The sequence below is a fragment of the Anomaloglossus baeobatrachus genome, chromosome 12, assembly GCF_048569485.1.
Source record: "Anomaloglossus baeobatrachus isolate aAnoBae1 chromosome 12, aAnoBae1.hap1, whole genome shotgun sequence".
In the NCBI taxonomy this organism is placed as follows: Eukaryota; Metazoa; Chordata; class Amphibia; order Anura; family Aromobatidae; genus Anomaloglossus; species Anomaloglossus baeobatrachus.
This window is the reverse complement of record NC_134364.1, coordinates 42,061,003-42,083,406: the sequence shown is the minus strand read 5'-3', so window position 1 is coordinate 42,083,406 and position 22,404 is coordinate 42,061,003. Positions and strand designations below refer to the sequence as shown.

Genomic DNA, 22,404 nt, shown 5'->3' with positions numbered 1-22,404 from the left:
ATTGTCAATCTTCCCAAATCCACTCTGACTCCGACCCAGAGTCTCACGTACCTAGGGATGCAGTTCGAGACTTTGCCGGCACTTGTGAAGTTGCCCTTAATCAAACAGCAGTCTCTCCGGCTAGTGGTGCGCTTTCTCCTGAGGCCCCGCCATTATTCCCTCAGGCGCCTGATGCAGGTGCTGGGTCAAATGCTGGCTTCCATGGAGGCAGTTCCCTTTGCCCAGTTCCATCTGCGTCCTCTGCAGCTGGACATTCTCCGCTGTTGGGACAAGCGGCCTTCCTCCTTACACAGGTTAGTGGCTCTGTCGCCACGGACCAGGACCTCTCTTCAGTGGTGGCTTCGACCACCTCTCCCTGTCCCAAGGGCGCTCCTTCCTGACTCCGTCCTGGGTGATTCTCACCACGGATGCCAGCCTATCCGGCTGGGGAGCGGTACATCTCTACCACAGAGCTCAGGGCACTTGGACTCCGTCCGAGTCAGCCCTTTCAATCAATGTGCTGGAAACCAGAGCTGTGCTTCTAGCTCTCCTAGCCTTTCACCACCTGTTGGCGGGCAGGCCCATTCGAGTCCAGTCAGACAACGCGACAGCGGTTGCCTACATCAATCACCAAGGCGGGACACGCAGCCGCCTGGCAATGTTGGAGGTCCAACGCATTCTTCAATGGGCGGAGGACTCCCAAGTCCACCATATCCGCAGTCCACATCTCTGGCGTAGAAAACTGGGAGGCAGATTATCTCAGCCGTCAATCCGTGGACGGTGGCGAGTGGTCCCTGCACCCGGCAGTGTTTGTCAATCTGCCGCAAGTGGGGCACTCCGGACGTGGACCTAATGGCATCCCGTCACAACAACAAGGTTACGATTTACGTGGCTCGCTCCTACGATCCTCAAGCCTTCGCCACGGACGCTCTGGTTCAAGACTGGTCCCAGTTTCGTCTGTCCTACGTGTTTCCCCCTCTAGCTCTCTTGCCCAGAGTCATGCGCAAGATCAGAATGGAGGGCCGTCGAGTCATCCTCATTGCACCGGAGTGGCCCAGGCGAGCTTGGTATCCGGACCTGCTCCAACTGTCCGTGGAGATGCCGTGGCATCTTCCGGACCGTCCAGACCTGCTCTCGCAAGGTCCGTTTTTCCACCCGAATTCTGCGGCACTCAAATTGACGGCGTGGCTCTTGAGTCCTGGATTTTGACGGCTTCTGGTATTCCTCCTGAAGTCATCTCCACTATGACTCGGGCCCGTAAGTTTTCCTCCGTCAAGATCTATCACAGGACTTGGAAAATTTTCCTGTCCTAGTGTCGCTCTTCCGGCCATTCTCCTTGGCCATTTTCGTTGCCGACCCTTCTGTCTTTTTTACAGTCCGGTCTGCAGCTAGGACTGTCCCTCAACTCTCTCAAGGGACAAGTCTCAGCTCTATCAGTGCTGTTCCAGCGGCGTCTCGCCCGGCTGGCTCAGATCCGCACCTTCATGCAACGTGCGTCTCACATCGTTCCGCCTTATCGGCGGCCCTTGGATCCCTGGGACCTTAACTTGGTCCTCACGGTATTGCAGAAACCCCCCTTTGAGCCTGTTAGGGAGGTTTCTTTGTATCGTCTTTCTCAAAAGGTGGCCTTTCTAGTTGCCATAACTTCTCTCAGTAGAGTCTCTGATTTGGCTGCGCTCTCCTAGGAGTCACCTTTTTTGGTTTTTCACCAAGACAAGGTAGTTCTACATCCGACCCCGGACTTTCTTCCTAAGGTGGTCTCTCCCTTCCACCTTAACCAGGATATTTCCTTTCCTTCCTTCTGTCCGGCCCCTGTTCATCGCTTTGAGAAAGCGCTGCATACTCTAGATCTGGTGCGTGCTCTCCGGATTTATGTGGCTCGCACCGCTGCGCTTAGGCGGTGCACCTCTTTTTGTGCTAACCACAGGGCGGCGCAAGGGTCTCTCTGCTTCTAAGCCGACCTTGGCCCGTTGGATTAGATCGACCATTTCGGACGCCTACCAGAGTACTCAGGTGCCTCCCCCGCCGGGGATCAAAGCACACTCGACCAGAGCTGTCGGTGCCTCTTGGGCTTTTAGGCACCAGGCTACGGCTCAACAAGTCTGTCAGGCTGCCACTTGGACTAGCCTGCATACCTTTTCGAAGCACTACAAAGTGCATGCTCATGCTTCGGCAGATGCGAGCTTGGGCAGACGCATCCTTCAGGCGGCTGTCGCCCACTTGTGAAATTAGGCTCCGCCTACTTCTTAGTTTTTTCTGTTTATTCCCACCCAGGGACAGCTTTGGAACGTCCCATGGTCTGGGTCTCCCAAAGGAACGATAAACAAAGAGAATTTTGTTACTTACCGTAAATTCTTTTTCTTATAGTTCCGTATTGGGAGACCCAGCTCCCTCCCTGTTGCCTCTTGGCAATTTTCTTGTTCCGTGTGTTATCTCCGGCTGTTGTCGTGGACAGAGTCTCCGGTTGTTCCGGTTCTTACTCGGTTCTACTTGTGGGTGGCTATTCTCCTTCAGCTTTTGCACTAAACTGGCTAGGACTGGCTACCAGGGGGTGTATAAGCTCAGAGGGAGGAGCTACACTTTTAAGTGTAGTACTTTGTGTGTCCTCCGGAGGCAGAAGCTAAACACCCATGGTCTGGGTCTCCCAATACGGAACTATAAGAAAAAGAATTTACGGTAAGTAACAAAATTCTCTTTTTTTCAAAGTCTCTTCTGGATGGTAAATGTTGATGTGAGGTCTGTGCATCATGTATGAGGGTGGTTATCTGAGATGCTTTCAATTCGTGTTTTGAGGCTAGTAACTTTGATGATCTTATCCTTTGCAGCAGACGTGATTTTTGGTTTTCCCTTCCTGGGGCGGTCTCCCTGAGAGCCAGTTTCATTTTAGCGATTGATGGTTTTATGACTACACTTTAGAACACCTTTTTAAAGTTCTAGAAATTTTCCAAATTGGTTGACCTTTGTCTTAATGGAATAATGGACTGCCATATCTCTTTACTTAAATGAGTGGTTCTTAACCTATTCTGGCTTAGAGCAGGTATGGAATAGAACTTGGAGCGGTGTACCAGCACTGCCTCTGCTAAACACACCAGATGGTTGCGAACACTCTGTAGGCTGGTGATTCCACAAATTAACATTTTTGGCTATACCTGTGCATTTGAACCCATTCTGGGGGATACTTGATAAAGCTGATTGACCGAAGGCCAGAAATGGGTGAAGGGTTGCTTTGGGTTAAGCAACGATTTGAAACAAAAGTATTATATGAAAGATTTTCATAAGGATGTTAAAATTACTTACTCAATTAGTGAGGCTTTGGTAAGCCAGACAACACACTTCTGGAAGACGTTTCATTTAGGAGGGTGTTCCAAGAATATACTGTATCATATGGGGGTTTAACTTGGGTAACCCAAGTGTCACAACTGAACTTCACGATTTTGAGAACGTGGCTCTACCATACCCTGTATTGAATGCAGTGCAGTAGCGCATGACCAGATGAAAACATCATTGTCTAGCAGATTGCTGGAAAAGTGGAGTACTCATTTAAGCAATTTCCAACAGTCGCCTAGGCAATGAATGGTGCAGGATCCTGTGCTCATTTTAGGGATTGATGGTGGTCCAACTGCTCAGGGTATAACTTTTAATTCTGGAAATACTCCTACAGGTCCCCTTCACACATTCGTATTTCCGGTATGTGTGATGTCCTTTTTCACACGTACCGGAGACTGACACATGTAGACCCATTAAAATGAATAGGTTTGCGCACACGTCCGTGTCTGTGTGCTCCATACGGTAACATGTCAATTTTTCTCCGGCAGCATGGGTGTCACACGGACTGCACAGATCAGTGTGACACGTACCGGAGAAAACAGTTTCTGTGAAATGAAATTAACTTTTACTCACCTTCTCCACTGCTGCGGTCGTCGGCTCTGCTGTCACTTGCTTCCGACCCCCCGCTCATTATGCTCATTGCATAGTCACTGCACCGAGGACCGGAATCAGTGGGGAGTCAGCAGGGCCGGAGACCGCAGAGCGGAAGACATCAGCACTGGGTATAGCAGCGCCAGTTATGGGTGAGCATAAAGTTACTGTTCTCAGTGTGTTATCACGGATAGCACACAGAACACTCATATGTCAAAATGACGGCACACGGAAGGGGCTATGCGTACCTTTTACACACCCGTGAAAAACTACACGTTTTCCACGGATGTGTGAAAGAGGCCTTAAGTAGTGAGCATTATCCCAGCCATAGCGAGCTGTATTAGTGTTCTATAGGGGCAAGGCTCTTCTGTCCTACATGACTGAATCTTGCAGGGGTATATGTAGAACAAAGGGGCCAATAAAGTTAAAGATAAACTGATGCCTTCATTTTGGTGCCAGTTTTTGCCTATAGTTTCCTTTTCCATACACTGTTCATGAGTTGTGCATATCATGCTCCCTCTTGCTTGCTGGTAGTAATGCAGTTTTGCAGCATGCGGGGGTCCAGCATGAGGATCTAGGTATCCATTAAAGAATTTGGAGCGACCAGGAGTTACTTTTACTGGCCCCTATATCTGCATGTTCTTTGTTACCCTGGGGGTGGGTATATAGATTTTCATTCTAGGGAGAAGATTGTGTGGTTGTCAAAAAGATGGCAGAATGTATAATAGTAGGCTGGACATGTAAATTCTGCAAACGTTACTTTTGGCCAAGGTAATATATTCAGTATGCATTACTCTTAGTCCCTTTCCAGTCACCGGAGGTTTGAAGATTACTTTGGGTCCCAAACGTGGGCCATCTGTCCCAGAGAAAGAAGTCCTGACATGCATCCTTTGCCAGGAGGAGCAAGAAGTGAGGCTCGACAAGCCTACAATGGTGCTGACTGCCAGTGTGCAAAAATCTACCACCCTTTCTCAATCCCGAGGGATGGTACTTATACACTCAGATGGTATGTATTCATAAAGTAATATCACATATGATTCACAGCCAAGTTAAGTCATTAAATATGTGCGGAATTTTTACAAGATTTCCATCAAAACATGGTTTGCGAACTGAAAAACCTTAAGGCTGTATTCCCACAACGCGTTTTTGGTGCGTTTTTGTCTTTGCATATTTTCACTTACGGTTCCAGCAAAGTGGATGGGATTTTTAAAAGTCTCCAATCCACTGTGCTTTGATTTTATTTGGCGTAATCTGACCTGCCGTGGGTGTTTTGAAATCTGCAACATGCCAATTTCTGTTTCTGGGCATATACCGGAGAACTACAGTGGGTGTGGTCATGTTTTGATTGGCTGGAGTCAGAAGAAAAGAGCAAACACTCATAGAAGCGTTCCATGGTATACGCCCAGTTGGCTGAAGGCAATATTTACACTATTACTACAAGGAGTCCTATCTTTGGAATGGGGGGAGGGGGGGTGCACAGACTTTTAAAAAAAGACCTATTCATGAATCAGCAATTATAGGAGGTACTACTTTTTTAAATTAAAGAGTAAAACAATTGTGTTTTTTTAAAGGGATAGTGCACTACTAGGACAACACTATCTGATTCAACCTGTTTTCTACAGTTAAAATAAGACCCTTTTACTTGCCTCCCCATAGTAGGGCTATTCCAGCGCTGTCAGTAATTGACATGGGGTTCACGTGACATTACGCAAGCTCCGCATCCAATCGCTGCTGGCTTCTCTCTCCCCGCCTTTAGACCAAACACTTAATCAACAGGAAGTGACTCTGCGGCTGCCACTCACTTCCTGTTGACGTCTCATTTGGTCCGAAGGTTGAGAGAGAAGTCTGTGGTGATTGAGTACGACGTTAGTGTTGCTTGAGCCCTGAACAGCGGTTACTGACGGCGCTGGAACGACGCCAGAATGTGGGGGGATTAATGAGTCTTTAAATAAGCGGAAACGTGGAATCAGTAGGGGTTGTCCTGATAGTGGACAATCCCTTTAAATGTCGCCAACATTAAAGCAGTAGCTGGTCAATGAATGGTAACAGAACGCATTGTACTTTTCACAGGTTGAGACTCAATTTTGTGCCGTCTGATATGACGGGAAAAAATATTTCTACGTGCCGAAAGACCCCAATATACCCTCTAAGTCAAGCTGGGTCTTTTGGGTATCACTGATGTTCATTCTGTGGTACCCAAAAAAGCAAAGTTAGTTCAAGACTTTACTATAAAGAAAGTTTGGATATTTAGAAATGTGAATTTTTATTTATTTTTTTTTTTTTTTGTATTGTTTTACAATTTATTTATTCTAATTGTCTTGTCATTGCCAGAAGTCTTTAATCCGTTCTTTGTAAGCTCGGCGTTGTCCTGTGAGACCTACACCGGGAGCTGTGGTCATGTAATGCATGTGACCTGCTGGCGGAAGTAAGTGTCTGTCTGAGGAATTCCCATCTTCTACCAAAAGTGCCGATAACCGCCCTGCAGAAACCCTTAAGAATGGGAAGGAATTAGCACCATTGTTTTGTTTATTTCTTAACTTCTCTTCTTTAATGTGATTTTGTTAAGACAATTTTTTTTTTTTTTTTTTTAACTCTTCTCCAGGGTAGGAGTCATTGTTAGCTGGTTTTAAAATGTCATAGAAGGGGAGTCTTAAGTGGGGGGACATTTTTGTCACATCCACAGGACTAAGTAGTAGAGATAAGAGAATCGATTAGGCAGAACCCAAGGGTCTAGCTCCAGGTCAGTAGTCCATGGCCACTTGACAGGAGCATTGCAAACCGCCTTCTACCAGCTCCGCTCTTGATTAGTAGATGTGGCGCACATGTGACCTCACTCCAGGCCAGCTAGTTAGAAGAGCCAGTTCCTTGTCAAGACTTAAGCTGTGTTCACACATTGCGACAGCGACATCGCTGTTACGTCACCATTTTCTGTGACGTAACAGCGACCTTGTAAGTCGCTGTTATGATCGCTGCTTAGCTGTCAAACACAGCGACGCAGCAGCGATCATAACGTCGCTACATGTGCAGAGAGACGCGCACACTGCTTAGCGCTGGCTCCTTGCTCTCCTAGCTACAGTACACATCGGGTTAATTACCCGATGTGTACTGCAGCTACATGTGCACAGAGCAGGAGCCAGCACTGGCAGCAAGAGCGGCGGAGGCTGTTAACGAAGGTAAATATCGGGTAACCAGGGAAAGGTCTTCCCTTGGTTACCCGATGTTTACAGTGGTTACAGCTTTCCGCAGCTGCCAGACGCCGGCTCCTGCTCCCTGCTCGCTTCATTTCGTCGCTCTCTCGCTGTCACACACAGCGATGTGTTCTTCACAGCGGGAGAGCGACGACGAAAAAATGAAGCAGGACATTCAGCAACGAGCGACCTCACAGCAGGGGCCAGCTCGTTGCTGGATGTCACACAGCGACAGCGACGGGACGTCGCTGCTACGTCAGAGAAAATGGTGACGTAGCAGCGATGTCGTCGCTGTGTGTGACACCACCTTTAATGATATCAGCTACTTCTTTGCTGATGAAGCAGTTAAAGCAGGGCTGTGGAGTCGGTAAGCCAAACCTGTGACTGACTCCTCAATTTCCCTTGCTCCGACTCAGACTCCACAACTCCCACATATATTGCTTATATTTAAGTGAAAAATGTATTGTAGTACAATGTGAACATAAGACATTTAATCATTTTTTATGATGCAATAAAGATATTTGGATAGAACATAAAATATATTTATTGGATACAACTTTAGAACACAAAACTGTAATTGTAAATATGTAATACAATATGTGAGAGATAGTGATATCTATCGAAGTGGCAAACAGTTTTCAACAAAAACATACTAAAAAACATTTGTGCAGTCTATGAATTTGTTCTAAGAAACAGACTTGCCTACATCAGATCTTCCATCATAGATGACCTCAAATCTGACCTAATTTTAAGGCTAGAGAACAACCTCTCTACAGTAACTTGGGTTGGAGGCAAAGCCGTAACCACATGGGCAACATCTCTAACAATTTCCGGGTATAGAGGAATTGCCTCATGCACAGTCAGTTTTGATGAACGGTTGAATTTTTCTATTTCTTTGAGAGCAAGTGAAAAATTTTGCTGAAATCTGGTCAATCTGCTGCTATAGAAGATGGAGTGAAATCTAATTTTTTTTTTTTTCCTTGAGGCAACGCTTTGCCTGCTCAATGTCATCCAAATACTTGTCAAAGTTAAACTCCTCGTCTGATGAGGATGATGATATGGCAGCAGTAGCACTGTCAGGACCCAAGTCCTCTTGCGCCTGGCAGTCCTGTAGCCGCTCATCCTAACTGCTACCTCACTAAAAGCTTCTAAGCTTCTTTTCCTTTAGTAAGCTGTTGATCATCAAGCAGTATATGATGACTTGGGTCCACATAAACAGCTGCCAGAAGAATTTTATTTTCCAATAGCTGTGTCTCTTTACGTTTCATTTAAGCAGAAATGCCATCTGCAATTAAACCTCCTCTTTGGGACAGGCAAAATAGCAAGATCTTCTACTCCCTTATGAAAATGCCAGGAGTTAAATCCTCAGCTTGTAATTTTTTAGTCACGGTAAATGGGTGATTAATCAATTCCTTCAATTCAGCTGCCTGTGTCCATTGACCTTCATTTAGGGTTACCTGAGGGTTTGTCATATCTATAAGAAACGGTTTTAGTTCAAGCAATCGCTCAATCATTAAGTGCTGCCCCACCAAGTGGCTTGATCGACAATTGCCGCTTTCCCAGCTTGTCTCTTGAAGATGGTATCCATTTTAGGGGTTCTGGCGGCAATAACCAATTTCCTCACTTTTCCAATCAGATTTCCAGCATGTCCCTCTTGCAGACTATCTCTTATTGCCAGCTGCAGCGTGTGCACAACACAGCGCATGTGATGAATATGAAAGTGTTTTGAAGCAGCTTCAACAAGATCATCTAATCCTGAAGTATCATTTTGCTGTTCTTCTGTTGTAATATCTGTTTGTTCCTCAGTTACATGAACAGCGCTGTGGCCTTCCATCTCACACTTACTGAATCCTAAGTTTACTTCTCGCTGCTGTTCATTACTCTCATTCATCAGTTTAATTGTACTTTATATTTGAAGCATTGTCTGTTAGAATGGCAAGAACCTGTTCTTTTTTGAGCTTGTAATCTTGCAGGTCTTTTTCCACTAAGTAAGACACTGGCAGTAAAAGATAGTAAAGCTCATCACAGCAGCCAGTTTCTCCAGGCCTAACAATTTTTTTGTTGTCACAAACATATCAAACATCAATGGCAAAATAGTTCTCTCTGTGACGTGTGCAGGCATCCGTTTTAAGAAACATGAAGCGTCTTTTGAGAGTCTCTTTAAGATCTTCCTTTTGTTTAAGGGTTTCTTCAATCATTAATTTTCTAATACTTTCTCTTTCCAAAGAAACACCAAGTTTGTGGCCATTTCTCCATTAAGAGCTGTAAAAGCTGGTCGTGCAAATAATGATGATGGTACACCGTCCTTCACAACAAGCTGTATGAGCTGTCCTTTAAACATATCTGCTGTCATTGTTACAGTAACTTCACACACAGCGTTTTTGCAGATCCGTTTTTTGCTGTGAAATGCAGTGACTCTGGCATCCCAGCAAAGGCAATGGGTTTCAAGATAGGACATTCAGACACAGCGTTTTGTGAGGATCCATTTTTGGGCTCAAAAACGGATCCTCACAAAGAATGAGCAGTCCGTTTGTGGCGTTTTTCTAATCTGCTTTTGCTATTAAAAACATTTATCTGAGCTCAAAACTTTCAGGTGATGCGGTTTTTTAAAAAGCTGATCTGCTTTTGCAGCAGAAAAACGTATGTTTAAACGCAGCAAAAACGCTCTGAATGTAGCCTTAGATCAGGAATAGAACAGCAATTTATAGGACATTTCATAACTTTCCCAAATTTCTATGAAAAAATGTTCAGCACATTCTGCATTGCACTACTGTACCCAATCTAATATATAATGCTGTGTGTATGTACATATGTTTGTCCGCTAAAAGAATCCGCACAGTCTCACTTACCATCACGAAATTTTGCACACTCCATGTGACTCCGGGAACGTCATAGACTATATTTGGGCGGGAAAATTTAACCCCGTGCTTTAGTTACACGCCAAAAATCCTGCCTCCATTAAACTGAATGGAACTGGGAGCTGCAGGCTATTAATGGCAACTGTCAGTGGTTGCTATAGGAACAAAATAAACTGTTAGTATAAGATGTGAGGTAGTATGATGTCGGTGGTGAGACGGCTAGAGAGAGAGAAAGACAGACAGACAGACAGACAGATGAGGAAATAGACAGACAGCCCGGGCAATTGATAGCCCTGCAAAGAGACAGCCCTGGAAAGACAGACAGAAAGACACACACAGACAGACACAGAGATAGAGGCAGACAGATAGAGATTGAGACATATACAGACAGAGATAGAAACAGACAGACAGAGACATGGACACAGACAGACAAGGAATGAGACAGTTACTATCCCGGGTACTACAGCTACTTTATTATATTTTTTAGGAGTCTGAGTCGGTCCTTTTTATACAGACTCTGACTCCACCAAAATGAGCTCCGACTCCACAGCCCTGAGTGAAAGTGCAAGTGAAGATCATCCATCAGTGGGAATCTGGTATAAGCGATGCTGAAATGATGCTCCCTAAAAGTAGCAAGAGTTCCCCTTGTTTTCCTATCTACATTTGTAGCGGTGTATAATACCAGTTTCTGATCCCTGTAGGTTTGAACAAGCTGTGCGGGCACGCGCACATGAGAGCATTAATTCGGAAAACATCAATGACCTCCTACTAGGAGAATATTTGTGCCCTTTGTGCAAATGTCTTTGCAACGGTGTGATGCCCATTATCCCCATTACGGCAGAGCAAGTGAACAGGTGATTGTGACACGCGTGCACGTTCCCTAATTTGTTTTATACTTTATGGCCGGCCTTGTGTGCCCCACAATGTGCCTTGTTTCTTGCCACACATGCTTTATTGTGATTCTGATGCAGGGTTTCCCAATTTGTGGTTTCATTATATGTAATATTTTTTTGTTGCAGTGCGGATGCTGAAATCTTGGCAGAGATGGTGTCGCTGCCTCGGTGGTTGGATGTTGTCGGGGCTCGGCTAGCCGGTTTTAATCTGCAATTCTCAAAAGGTTTCCGCTTAATTTTCTCTTTGTATCTATAACACTGGCCATACACTATTTAGCAGTCTCCTCTACTGCCCCATAGACAGTAAAGCCCCCCTATCTAGTTTGCATTGCGGTCTGCCAAACAATAGTTTACCCAATAACTATAATCACTGACTGACCCCATATACTTTTACATAGCAGTCTGTCGAACTATTGTTGGGCCAGTTATCGCCGACTGGTCCATTCAGTCAATCCTGCACGTAAAAATGGCAAGTTTGCCTGACTTTTAACTGTGCTTATGTGCTTTAAAGGGAATCTGTCAGAAAGTTTTTGCTCTATAATCTAAGAGCAGCATAATGTAGGGACCGAGACACTGATTACAGGGATATATCACATTTTAGGCTGTGTGCTGTTGTGTCAATACAATGAGTGTTTTATCAGCAGATTATCACTGCAAAAGTGCCCTGATCCAACCTCCACCCCCAGCACTAATTAGCATCTCACTTTCAATAGACAATGTGCATAGAGAGCTGTGCTGTAGGCAGGATTTTAGATTCTAAGCATTTGTATCATGAAGTAATCTGGGTGCCATACAAGAGCGGCTCTGTCTCTGGTCACTTGCATTGTCCTTGTATGACATTAAAGGCTACTCATTCACTTAAATTTGGCAAAATATATTGCCGCCTTCCGTGCCTGCTAAATATTGGCATAAATCCTGCTTCATCAGTGTGCTGTGCACCTATGTGCTGACTTGAAACTTCCATAGATAATCTTACACAGTGCAGTCCCTCTTGAAATTACAACTTCTTTCTTTTATTCATTCTAACATTAAAAATGGCTTTATGGGCTTAATTTTAAAGGGAACCTGTCACCAGGTTTTCCCCCTTATAAGCTGCGTCCACCACCCATAAGAACTTATAAACAGCATTCCAGAATACTGTATATAAGAGCCTAGGCCGCTCTGTAAAACATAGACATTTGTCACTTACCTGCGGGCGGTTGGGTCTGATGGGTGTCTGTGCTCACGGGTCCGGCTCCACCTCTGCTGCGATTGCCGTGCTCCTCTCTGCTGTGATCAGTCTTCCTTCCCATCCCTCTATAGATGACATGTCCTACGTCATCCACACAGGCTGGCATTGCAGTCCTGCGCAGGCGCAATGTGATCTGCACTAAGCAGGGCAGATCAAAGTACTGTAATGTGCAGGTATGAGGAAAAGTTAGACCACCAGAGCATGCACCCTACAATACTTTGATCGACCACCAGCGCATGCACACTACAATACTTTGATTTGCCCTCTGCCAGGCAGATCACATTGCGCCTGCGCAGGACCGCAATGCTAGCCTGTGTGGATGATGTAGGACACGTCATCCATATAGCTGGGAAGGAGGAGGATGGCGATCGACCAGATAACAGCGACTCCCATCGGACATGACCGCCTCTAGTTCAGTATGATAAAGGTATTTTTGTTATACAGAGCGGCCTGGGCACTTATATACAGTGTTCTAGAATACAGTATATAAGGGCTCACTGGTGATGGCCACAGCTTATAAGAGAAACCTTCTGGTGACAGGTTCCCTTTTAACCCCTTAACGACCCATGACTTACTGGGTACGTCATGGATCATGTGATGTTAATCCCCGCCCCCTGCTGTGGGCAGGCTGCGGCGATCTGCGCATATATCAGCTGTTTTCAACAGCTGACGTGTGCCTGCTAGTCACGGGTGGAATCGCTTCTACCCGCGACTATTAACCCCTTTAAAACTCGCTGCATCTGGCAGCGAGATGTATATGCGCGCTGCCATTATGCTGACTTACCCAGCCCCCATCGGTAGTCACATGACATGATCACGTGACTTACGGTTGTTGCCATGGTAGCACAGGGTCATGTGATGATGCCTGTAGCTAACACGAGTCATATACACCCAATGCCGGAATACAGCCAGCATTGAAAGTAAAGCCGCATTTCTGCAGATCTTGGCTCTGTAGCTGTGATCTGGAGATATGGCAGAGCGATCAGATTGCTGATCACTAAAGCCCCTTAAAGGGACTAGTAAAATAAAAAAACTTAGCTTTTTTTATTTTTTTAAAAACTAAAAGTTTAAATCGTTCCCCTTTCAGCCCATTGAAAATTAAAGGGTTAAAAAAATATATAATATATACACATTTGGCATCGCTGCGTTCAGATTAATTGATTTTATATTTTGATCGGGCATTTCTGATCAGTAAAGGGTGTAGCAGCAAAAAAATTCCAAACGGCGAAATTACGTTTTTTAGTCCCCGCAAAGTGCAATAACCGGCGATCAAAACGTAGCATCTGCGCAAAAATGGTACAATTAAAAATGTCAGCTCGAGACGCCAAAAATAAGCAGTCACTGAGCCATAGATCAAGAAAAATGAGAACTGGTTTCGGAAAATGGCGCAAAAAAGCCACTTTTTTTAAACAAGCTTGTGAATTTTTTTTTAACCTCTTTAGATGCATGTAAACCTATTTATGTTTGGTGTCTACAAACACGCACCGACCTCAGGGTCATACCCACACATCAGTTTTACCATATAGTGAACACTCTGAATAAAATATCCCAAAAACTACTGTGCAATTACTTTTTGCAATTTTTCCGCACTTGGAATTTTGTTGCAGTTTTCCAGTTCACCATATGGTAAAACTTATGGTTCCATTTAAAACTACAACTCGTCCTGCAAAAACACAAGCCCTCATATGACAAGATTGACGGAAAAATAAAAAAGTTACAACTCTCGGAAGAAAGAGGGGGGGGGGGGGGAACCCCGAAAAAAGCACAAAATGCCCGGGAGCTGAAGGGGTTAAAGTTTTTAAAATTAATTTCCTACAGTTTTTATTTCAAAAGGTGCTGAAACCGTGCGACTTTATTCACTTGTATGTGCTCAGATTTGTTCTTAACTTGAAAAATATCTCTGGGTTTCAACCAGTATTGATCTGAGCATCAAATTATTCTTCGGTGTTGCTGTTAAGTGTTGTTTTTTTTTGTTTTTTTTTTTTATTTTGTTTTTTTTGGGGGGGGGATGCAGGTGCATATGGAGAGTAATTGTACCATGTCCATTATTTTTTTTTTTTTTTTTTTTTCTTATAGGAGAAAGTAAATTTTGCCCGGAATTTATTATGGGTGAAGAAAGTAATATCATTGACTTCAGATCCATTTATAACTTTGGGGCACAGACTCCGTAAGTCTCATTTTTGTTTTTTTTTTAGTAATTGATTAACCAATCCTTATGTTGATTATTTCTAAAAGAGTATACAAACCGCATATAGAGGAGCCAGAAAACAGTGTTTATAAAGGAGGTGCATTAAGGCAGAAAGTTGCCGAGAAGAGATGGCTTCTTATATAAAAATATATAGTTTATTTGTATATTTTGTCATCAGCTGGACTTTTCGCTCCATCACAACTGTCCATCCTTCTGGGGTATTTAACCATGCTCCTTCTCTTCCTTTGTGACTTTCCAAATTAGTGACCCTCCCCACGGGCTCAGTGACCTCTGGGATACGATTATCTCATGTCAATTTCCAGTTGACCCAACATCACCGTGGCCATTCGCAGTCTTCCTGAGTGACTGGGCGGTGGGTGGCATTTCACCGCTCACAGCCCAGCATCCCTCCTGCAGAGAAGAGAGCGCGAGATGCTGGGCTGTGATGAGCAGTGAAACTCCGCCCACAGTCCAGTCACTCAGGAAGTTTGCGGCTGGCCACGGTGATGTTGGATCAACTGGAAATTGACATAACATCACTGTAGCCAGCCGCAGTCTTCCTGAGTGACTGGGCTGTGGGGGGCCTTTCATGGCTCATCACAGCCCAGCATCTCTTGCGCCCTCTCCTTTGCTGCAGGAGCGATGCTGGGCTGTGATGAGCGGTGAAACGCCCCCCACAGCCCAGTCACTCAGGAAAACTGGGGTCTGCCTCGGTGATGTCAGGTCAATTGGAAGTTGACATGACCTCACCGGATCCCAGAGGTCACAAAGCGCCGGGGGGCACATGATTAGGATGAGTTGACCGCAAAAGCACCGCTCAGTCAGAATTTACTACACAAGGTATTTGAGAAAAGCCTTTGAGCTTTACATCGATGTGGCCACTATCCTGTATAGTGGACCAGTCCTTTAAATCGTAGATTATGAAATCAGTTTGTCCTCCATCCCATATATAAAATACACACAAGTCCCCTCCAAACCTCTGATTTTCCACAGTACATTTGCCTGCCTTCAACTGCATTATCAGAAATGACTCCTTTTGAGTACAGATGATGGCAATGAACTTGTCAGCTCAGCACTGGCATCTTTAACAATTTCCTGCAGAAGCACAGATGCTGATCCAGACAATCACTGCCATCATCTGTGCTCCAAATGAGTATGTTCAGATTTCAGTGGAGTTGAAGGCAGTAAGTACTTGGGAGGCATGAGTGTTTGTGTTTTTGTTTTTTTTGTATTTGCAAGAATTAAAACAAATCCCCCTAATAAATGGTTTTTTATAACTTTCTATGCTGGACAAATTTAGAAAAGAAATGTAACTTTAGATACTATTAAAGTTTTTTAATTTTAAAATCTACTTTTTTTAATAAAAATTCAGGGTAAAATTTTAGCTTTCTGTATTATAAACTAAAGTATACTTTTTGTTTTATTAGGCCAAATTATTCTGATAGCGCAGAAGACATGCTGTTTAATTTCACCAACGTTGTGTACGGCGCAGGCCTGGCGGTTCAACATGATGGCAGTGACCCTTATATACCTGTGATGTCCTGGAATACGTGTGCATTTAGCATACAGTCCATAGGTAAGGATGGAATAACCATCCCACGTACCACACACGCAGACACTTAATCCGTACGTAACAACGTTCCCTGTTTTTATTTTAGAGAGTTTACTACGCTATGAAGACAAACCTTTGTTTGGTTCCCTGCAGAATCGGCAGGTAAGGGTCAAAGAAAAGATGGGGTTAATTGAGTAGACGTTAGACAGCGGCTTCTCAATGCTTCCTGTACTTTAAGAGCATTATCTCAGAGCATCAATGTTTAAGAAGCTTTTCTTCCTTGGCTTATGCTGGCGTGACTTACTTGATGACCTTTTTATTATGACTGCATCTTGCTGACTGCAGGGCGGAAGTTACTGGGCTCTAGACTAAGCCTACTGGTCTGTTACTGGGTGCAGGTAGTGTGTTTACTTCTCACATCGCCTCTACCAGTCTATAAAGGGAACTTGTCAGCAGAATTGGGGCCTATAAGCTGTGGCCACAACCACCGGGCTCTTATATACAGCATTCGAACAAGCTATTTAAAACGTAAAAAGCACTTTATAATAATTTACCTAAAACGGTCGCTGCGGTGGAGTTGGGTCATATGGGCGTCTCCGGTGCTGGCGCCTCCTCTTGTTGGGGGAGACCTCCAGGGGGTCTATCTCAGGGTCTTAGAGGAGGAGTTCAAATCAGATCTGCGCAGATGTATATGAATCAGGAAAAAGACCACTCAGAGATGTATCTATTTGGGAGAAACAGTCGTATTCTTCTGCCCGTGTATTGAAAGTATAGCATTCTTAGTTTTCCTGCATCTTAATCAACCAATTAACTTGAGTCTGGCTCATGTTTAAACAGTCTTTCCTGTAAAACATTCCTTTAGTAAGACCTTCAGGTGTGTCTGGGAACGGACAAGAGTCTACTCAAAAATGTTGCTTATTCATGTGTCTAACTGTTTTTTTAAAGTATATGCTCTATTTAGCCCTAAGGGGCCCTTTGCACACTACGACATCGCAGGTGCGATGTCGGTGGGGTCAAATTGAAAGCGACGCACATCCGGCGTCGCTGTCGACATCGTAGTGTGTAAATCCTTTATGATACGATTAACGAGCGCAAAAGCGTCGTAATCGTATCATTGGTGTAGCGTCGGTCTTTTCCATTAATTGGGAAAGACTGTTACGATGTTGTTCCTCGTTCCTGCGGCAGCACACATCGCTGTGTATGAAGCCGCAGGAGCAAGGAACATCTCCTACCTGCGTCCCGGCTGGCTATGCGGAAGGAAGGAGGTGGGAGGGATGTGTACGTCCCGCTCATTTCCGCCCCTCCGCTTCTATTGGCCGCCTGCCGTGTGACGTCGCTATGACGCCGCATGACCCGCCCCCTTAATGAGACTGTTCGCCGGCCACAGAGACGTCGCAGGGCAGGTGAGTGCATGTGAAGCTGCCGTAGCGATAATGTTCACTACGGCAGCTATCGCCATGATATCGCAGCTGCGACGGGGGCGGGGCCTATCACGCTCGGTATCGCTACAATCTGCTTGCGATGTCGTAGTGTGCAAAGGGCCCCTTAGACAGTTTGTTTGCCTATACATTCCTTCCACATTCCAATTAGGTACATGTAGTAGAGGCAATACACAAGCATTCAAAGGACAGATCTTATTATTTTATACTTGACAAACGGTTCATAGCCTAGTCCTTCACACTCTTTTGGCCATCTTCGTCCTTCTGAAGCCTGTGTGCATGACTCTTCCTACATCATCCACACTCGCCGGTCTCGCGCAGGCACACTACAATACTTTGATCTGCCCTGCGCAGGAATCATGCACCCCGGCTTCAGAAGAACGAAGATGGCCGAAAGAGGAGGCGCCGGCACCGGAGAACAAAGACTCCCATCTGACCCAGCTCCACCGCACCGACTGTTTAGGTAAGTATTATAAAGCGATTTATGTTCTACACCGTGGCTTGGACTCTTTTATACACAGCATTTTTTTAATGCTGTATATAAGAGCCCACTGGTGTTGGCTGCAGCTTATAGGCCCCAAAACTGATGACAGGTTCCCTTTTTTAAGTGTCCTGGATTTCTTCTGCATTGGGCACCAGTCATCCATTTCTCTAGATTGGCTTACATAACGGTCAACCTGGCCCAGTATCGGTGTTCTCGATGGGTAGAGCGGAGTAATCTACTGCCAGACTCACCTAGCAGCCGATTTGCCTTCTAGAACAAAAGGATCGGGCATATAAATATAAGCCACGTGATCCCCATCTCCCCTGACAGACGTCAGGAGGCCTCCATACTTATTGGATTGTCAGGGAATCCTGCTAAAATTAGTAGGTTTGGTCAGCATGAGGGCCTAAATTCTAAAATATTTCAATTCTGTCATTCCACCAGTGATACATAAAGAATTGTATATAGCTCATCAGTGCGGAGAGATGTCGTACCCAGGCCCAAAGACCATTCCTTCACACATAATGACCAGCATTATAAGTGCAGAGTGGGATCCCACAATCCGCCATGGCCACTATCGCAGTGAGCGAGATGTCGCTTTCCGCACTAACCCAGCACTGCCGCATACTCTACGAAGCTGTGTGGGAACAGTGACATCATTGCTACTATTCAGTACCAACTTGGTTAAGTATTGGGCAGCGTTGGATAAATAGAAAGGGAAAGATCTCATGCACTGCAAGACTGGCCATGGTGGATTGTGCGATCCCCCTCTGCATCCCAGCATCCTACAACCTGGATGTTTGGTACTGACTTTGATAGAAAGCTGTGCTTTTTCGGGAAGCATTAGGAGCACAAGATCACTGTCCGTCCGTCCCCATGAAGGTTCAGAGACAGATTTTACAGGGAGTATGCAAACTCCTTTTCTTTTTACGCTTCATTGGACACAATGTGCTGTCCCCCAATGAAGGCTCAAAGAAAGATTTTTCTGGTGAGTACCCAAAATCCTCTTTGCCTTTTTTAAATAGGTATTGTCTTACATCATGTATGCTAATGGGATCTACACTTCAAGATATTTTTTAATTCCCTTCCCCCCTCAACCATTTTATGCTTCTTGCAGCTTTCTGGTCTTAAAGCCTTGGTAAAATTTGCAGAAGCCCAAAGAGTCACCCGTTGTCAAACTTCAATACAGAACTGTCTTGTGCAGTTACTGGCAGGTGAGTTGTTGTTCTTCTCTATCTAGTTATCGTTTTCATTTGTGGCTTAATTTTTGGAAAATGTGACTTCCTTTTATACAAAAGAATTGCAATAACCTTAGAACAGTCAGCAGCCTTGCAACTCTTTTGTATCAAAGGGAAGTCTGCCTGCCCCTAGTAAACCATTTACACATTGATGGAGAGAATTTGGCCCCTTTTGTGAAATACAATACTAGTATGATTTTTTTTTTTTTGTCCTTTTTTTTTTTTATACATATAGTTTTTGGTGTGTTTTGTTTTTTTTTTTTTTTTTATTGGAAGTGTAAATCAGGTGGCTTCGGAGCACCTTTGGTGGTGCCAAGCCATTATCTCAGTGCACCGTTCTGCCCCTCAGTTACCATCCTCTGCACTTCTGCTTATTATGTTGATTGAACACTCTCACTTTGGAGCACTGCATGCACTGACACTGCAGGAACGGAGTGCACACAGCTCGTCGGGGTGTGTTGGTTTAGTTTTCTACCTCTGTGGTGTGTGGCGGCCTCTCGCTGCACACTGTATCTTAAAAAAATGGACAAGGTAGAGGAGCATGCCTGCACACTGACACTGCAGGAGCTGAGGGCACACAGTCGGGGTGTGTAGGTGGATTTTTAAGGATAACTGTGGAAAGAAAGGCGCAAAATAGGGTCTTACCCGGTATGACACATGGGGGCAAGTGTGGGTTAGTACACTCACCTGGAAGGGTTGTGCAAGTCACAACCCCTATGAAGGCACGTAGTAAATGTGGAAGGCAGCGGTCCCGCAGTGTAGATATATTCCAAGAAGGTAGAGCAGAAAGCAGGTTTCAAACTCCGCGCCAAAACCACAGAAAATCCAGATGTTTATCAGTAAATTTATCAGTAAGATTAAGTGCAAAGAAAGACTATAGTCTTTCTTTGTACTTTGTCCTGATGATGAGGACGGATGTGTCCTCGAAACGCGTAGACCTGTGAAAAAATAAATAAAGAAAGGATTTACTGATAAACATCTGGATTTTCTGTGGTTTTGGCGCGGAGTTTGAAACCTGCTTTCTGCTCTACCTTCTTGGAATAGGTGGATTTTTGTCATTCTGCTGTATTGCGATCCTGTGTTCAGCGAGCGGCTGTCAAACAGTAGGCTGACAACGTGCGAGAGATAAGAATGCAGACACACTGACACAGCAGCTAAGTGTACACGCATTGTCAGGGTTTGTAGGTGCACTCGTCTTTCTGCTGTGTGGTGAACTGCACACAGTATCACAAAACAAGGGCAACGTTTTTTGTGACGCAGCAGTGACCTCATTAGCGATCTCGCTGTGTGTGACACTGAGCAGCGATCTGGCCCCTTCTGCGAGATCGCTGCTCGTTACACACAGCCCTGGTTCGTTTTCTTCAAAGGCGCTCTCCCACTTTGACACACAGATCGCTGTGTGTGACAGCGAGAGAGCGACGAAATGAAGCGAGCAGGGAGCAGGAGCCGTCATCTGGCAGCTGCGGTAAGCTGTAACCAAGATAAACATCGGGTAACCAAGGTGGTTACCCGATATTTACCTTAGTTACCAGCCTCCGCAGCTCTCACGCTGCCTGTGCTGCCGGCTCTGCTCTCTGCACATGTAGCTGCTGTACACATCGGGTTAATTAACCCGATGTGTACTGTAGCTAGGAAAGCAAGGAGCCAGCGCTAAGCAGTGTGCGCGGCTCCCTGCTCTCTGCACATGTAGCTGCATTACACATCGGGTTAATTAACCTGATGTGTACTGTAGCTAGGAGAGCAAAGCTAAGCGGTGTGCGCTGGTAACTAATGTAAACATCGGGTAACCATATCCGATGTTTACCTTAGTTACCAGTGTCCGCAGCTTCCAGACGCCGGCTCCGTGCAAGCGCAGTGTCGCTTGCACGTCGCTGCTGGTTGGGGGCTGGTCACTGGTGAGATCTGCCTGTTTGACAGCTCACCAGCGACCATGTAGCGATGCAGCAGCGATCCTGACCAGGTCAGATCGCTGGTCGGATCGCTGCTGCATCGCTAAAGTGTGAAGGTACCCTAAGGGAAATGAGAATCTTGACACTACAGGAGCTGAGCAAACACATTGTCAGGGTGTCTAGGTGCATACTTCTCCCTATTCTTTGTGCTGCCACCGTTCGTTGCACACTATCAGAAAGCGGTGAGGTGACAACAAGCAAGGGAGATGAGAATGCCTGCACACTGACACCGCAGGGTTCTCAGCTCACTCTCATGTCCGTATCGGGTGCCTACTGTTTTGTGATCCTGTGCAAAGTGAGCAAGACATACACCACACACACACACCCACCCCCAACACACACACACACACACACACCCACACACACCCACCCCCAACACACCCACCCCCAACACACACACACCCACACACACCCACCCCCAACACACACCCCCACACACACCCACCCCCAACACACACACCCACACACACCCACCCCCAACACACACACCCACACACACCCACCCCCAACACACACACACACACCCACCCCCAACACACACACACACACCCACACACACCCATCCCCAACACACACACACACACACACACCCACCCCCAACACACACACACACCCACCCCCAACACACACACACACACCCACCCCCAACACACACACCCACCCCCAACACACACACCCACCCCCAACACACACACCCACCCCCAACACACACACACACCCACACACACCCACCCCCAACACACACACACCCACACACACACACACCCACACACACCCACCCCCAACACACACACACCCACACACACCCACCCCCAACACACACACACCCACACACACCCACCCCCAACACACACACACACCCACCCCCAACACACACACACACACACACCCACCCCCAACCCACACACACACCCACACACACCCACCCCCAACACACACACACACCCACACACACCCACCCCCAACACACACACACACCCACACACACCCACCCCCAACACACACACACACCCACACACACCCACCCCCAACACACACACACACACACACCCACACACACCCATCCCCAACACACACACACACACACACACCCACCCCAACACACACACACACCCACCCCCAACACACACACACACCCACCCCCAACACACACACACACCCACCCCCAACACACACACACACACACACACACAGACACACACACCCACCCCCAACACACACACACACACACACACACACACACAGACACCCCCAACACACACACACACCCACCCCCAACACACACACACCCACCCCCAACACACACACACCCACCCCCAACACACACACACCCCCACCCCAACACACACACACCCCCACCCCAACACACACACACCCCCACCCCAACACACACACACCCCCACCCCAACACACACACACCCCCACCCCAACACACACACACCCACCCCCAACACACACACACCCACCCCCAACACACTATTTAAGCG

General features: G+C 46.0%; 1 protein-coding gene across 2 annotated transcripts in view; it reads left to right on the top strand.

The window, feature by feature from the left end:
- Window positions 1–22,404, top strand: part of UBR1 (ubiquitin protein ligase E3 component n-recognin 1) — a 311,682-nt gene that overhangs the window by 232,441 nt on the left and 56,837 nt on the right. For both annotated transcript variants that reach the window (XR_012727818.1, XM_075331219.1), the window contains exons 30-37: window positions 4,698–4,903; window positions 6,229–6,322; window positions 10,645–10,797; window positions 10,963–11,060; window positions 14,144–14,234; window positions 15,683–15,831; window positions 15,914–15,969; window positions 18,848–18,944. Coding sequence is in view for 1 of the 2 variants with exons in the window: in XM_075331219.1 (XP_075187334.1) it covers window positions 4,698–4,903; window positions 6,229–6,322; window positions 10,645–10,797; window positions 10,963–11,060; window positions 14,144–14,234; window positions 15,683–15,831; window positions 15,914–15,969; window positions 18,848–18,944 (944 nt within the window). In the remaining variant the exon portion in view is untranslated. The remainder of the gene's footprint in view (window positions 1–4,697; window positions 4,904–6,228; window positions 6,323–10,644; window positions 10,798–10,962; window positions 11,061–14,143; window positions 14,235–15,682; window positions 15,832–15,913; window positions 15,970–18,847; window positions 18,945–22,404) is intronic.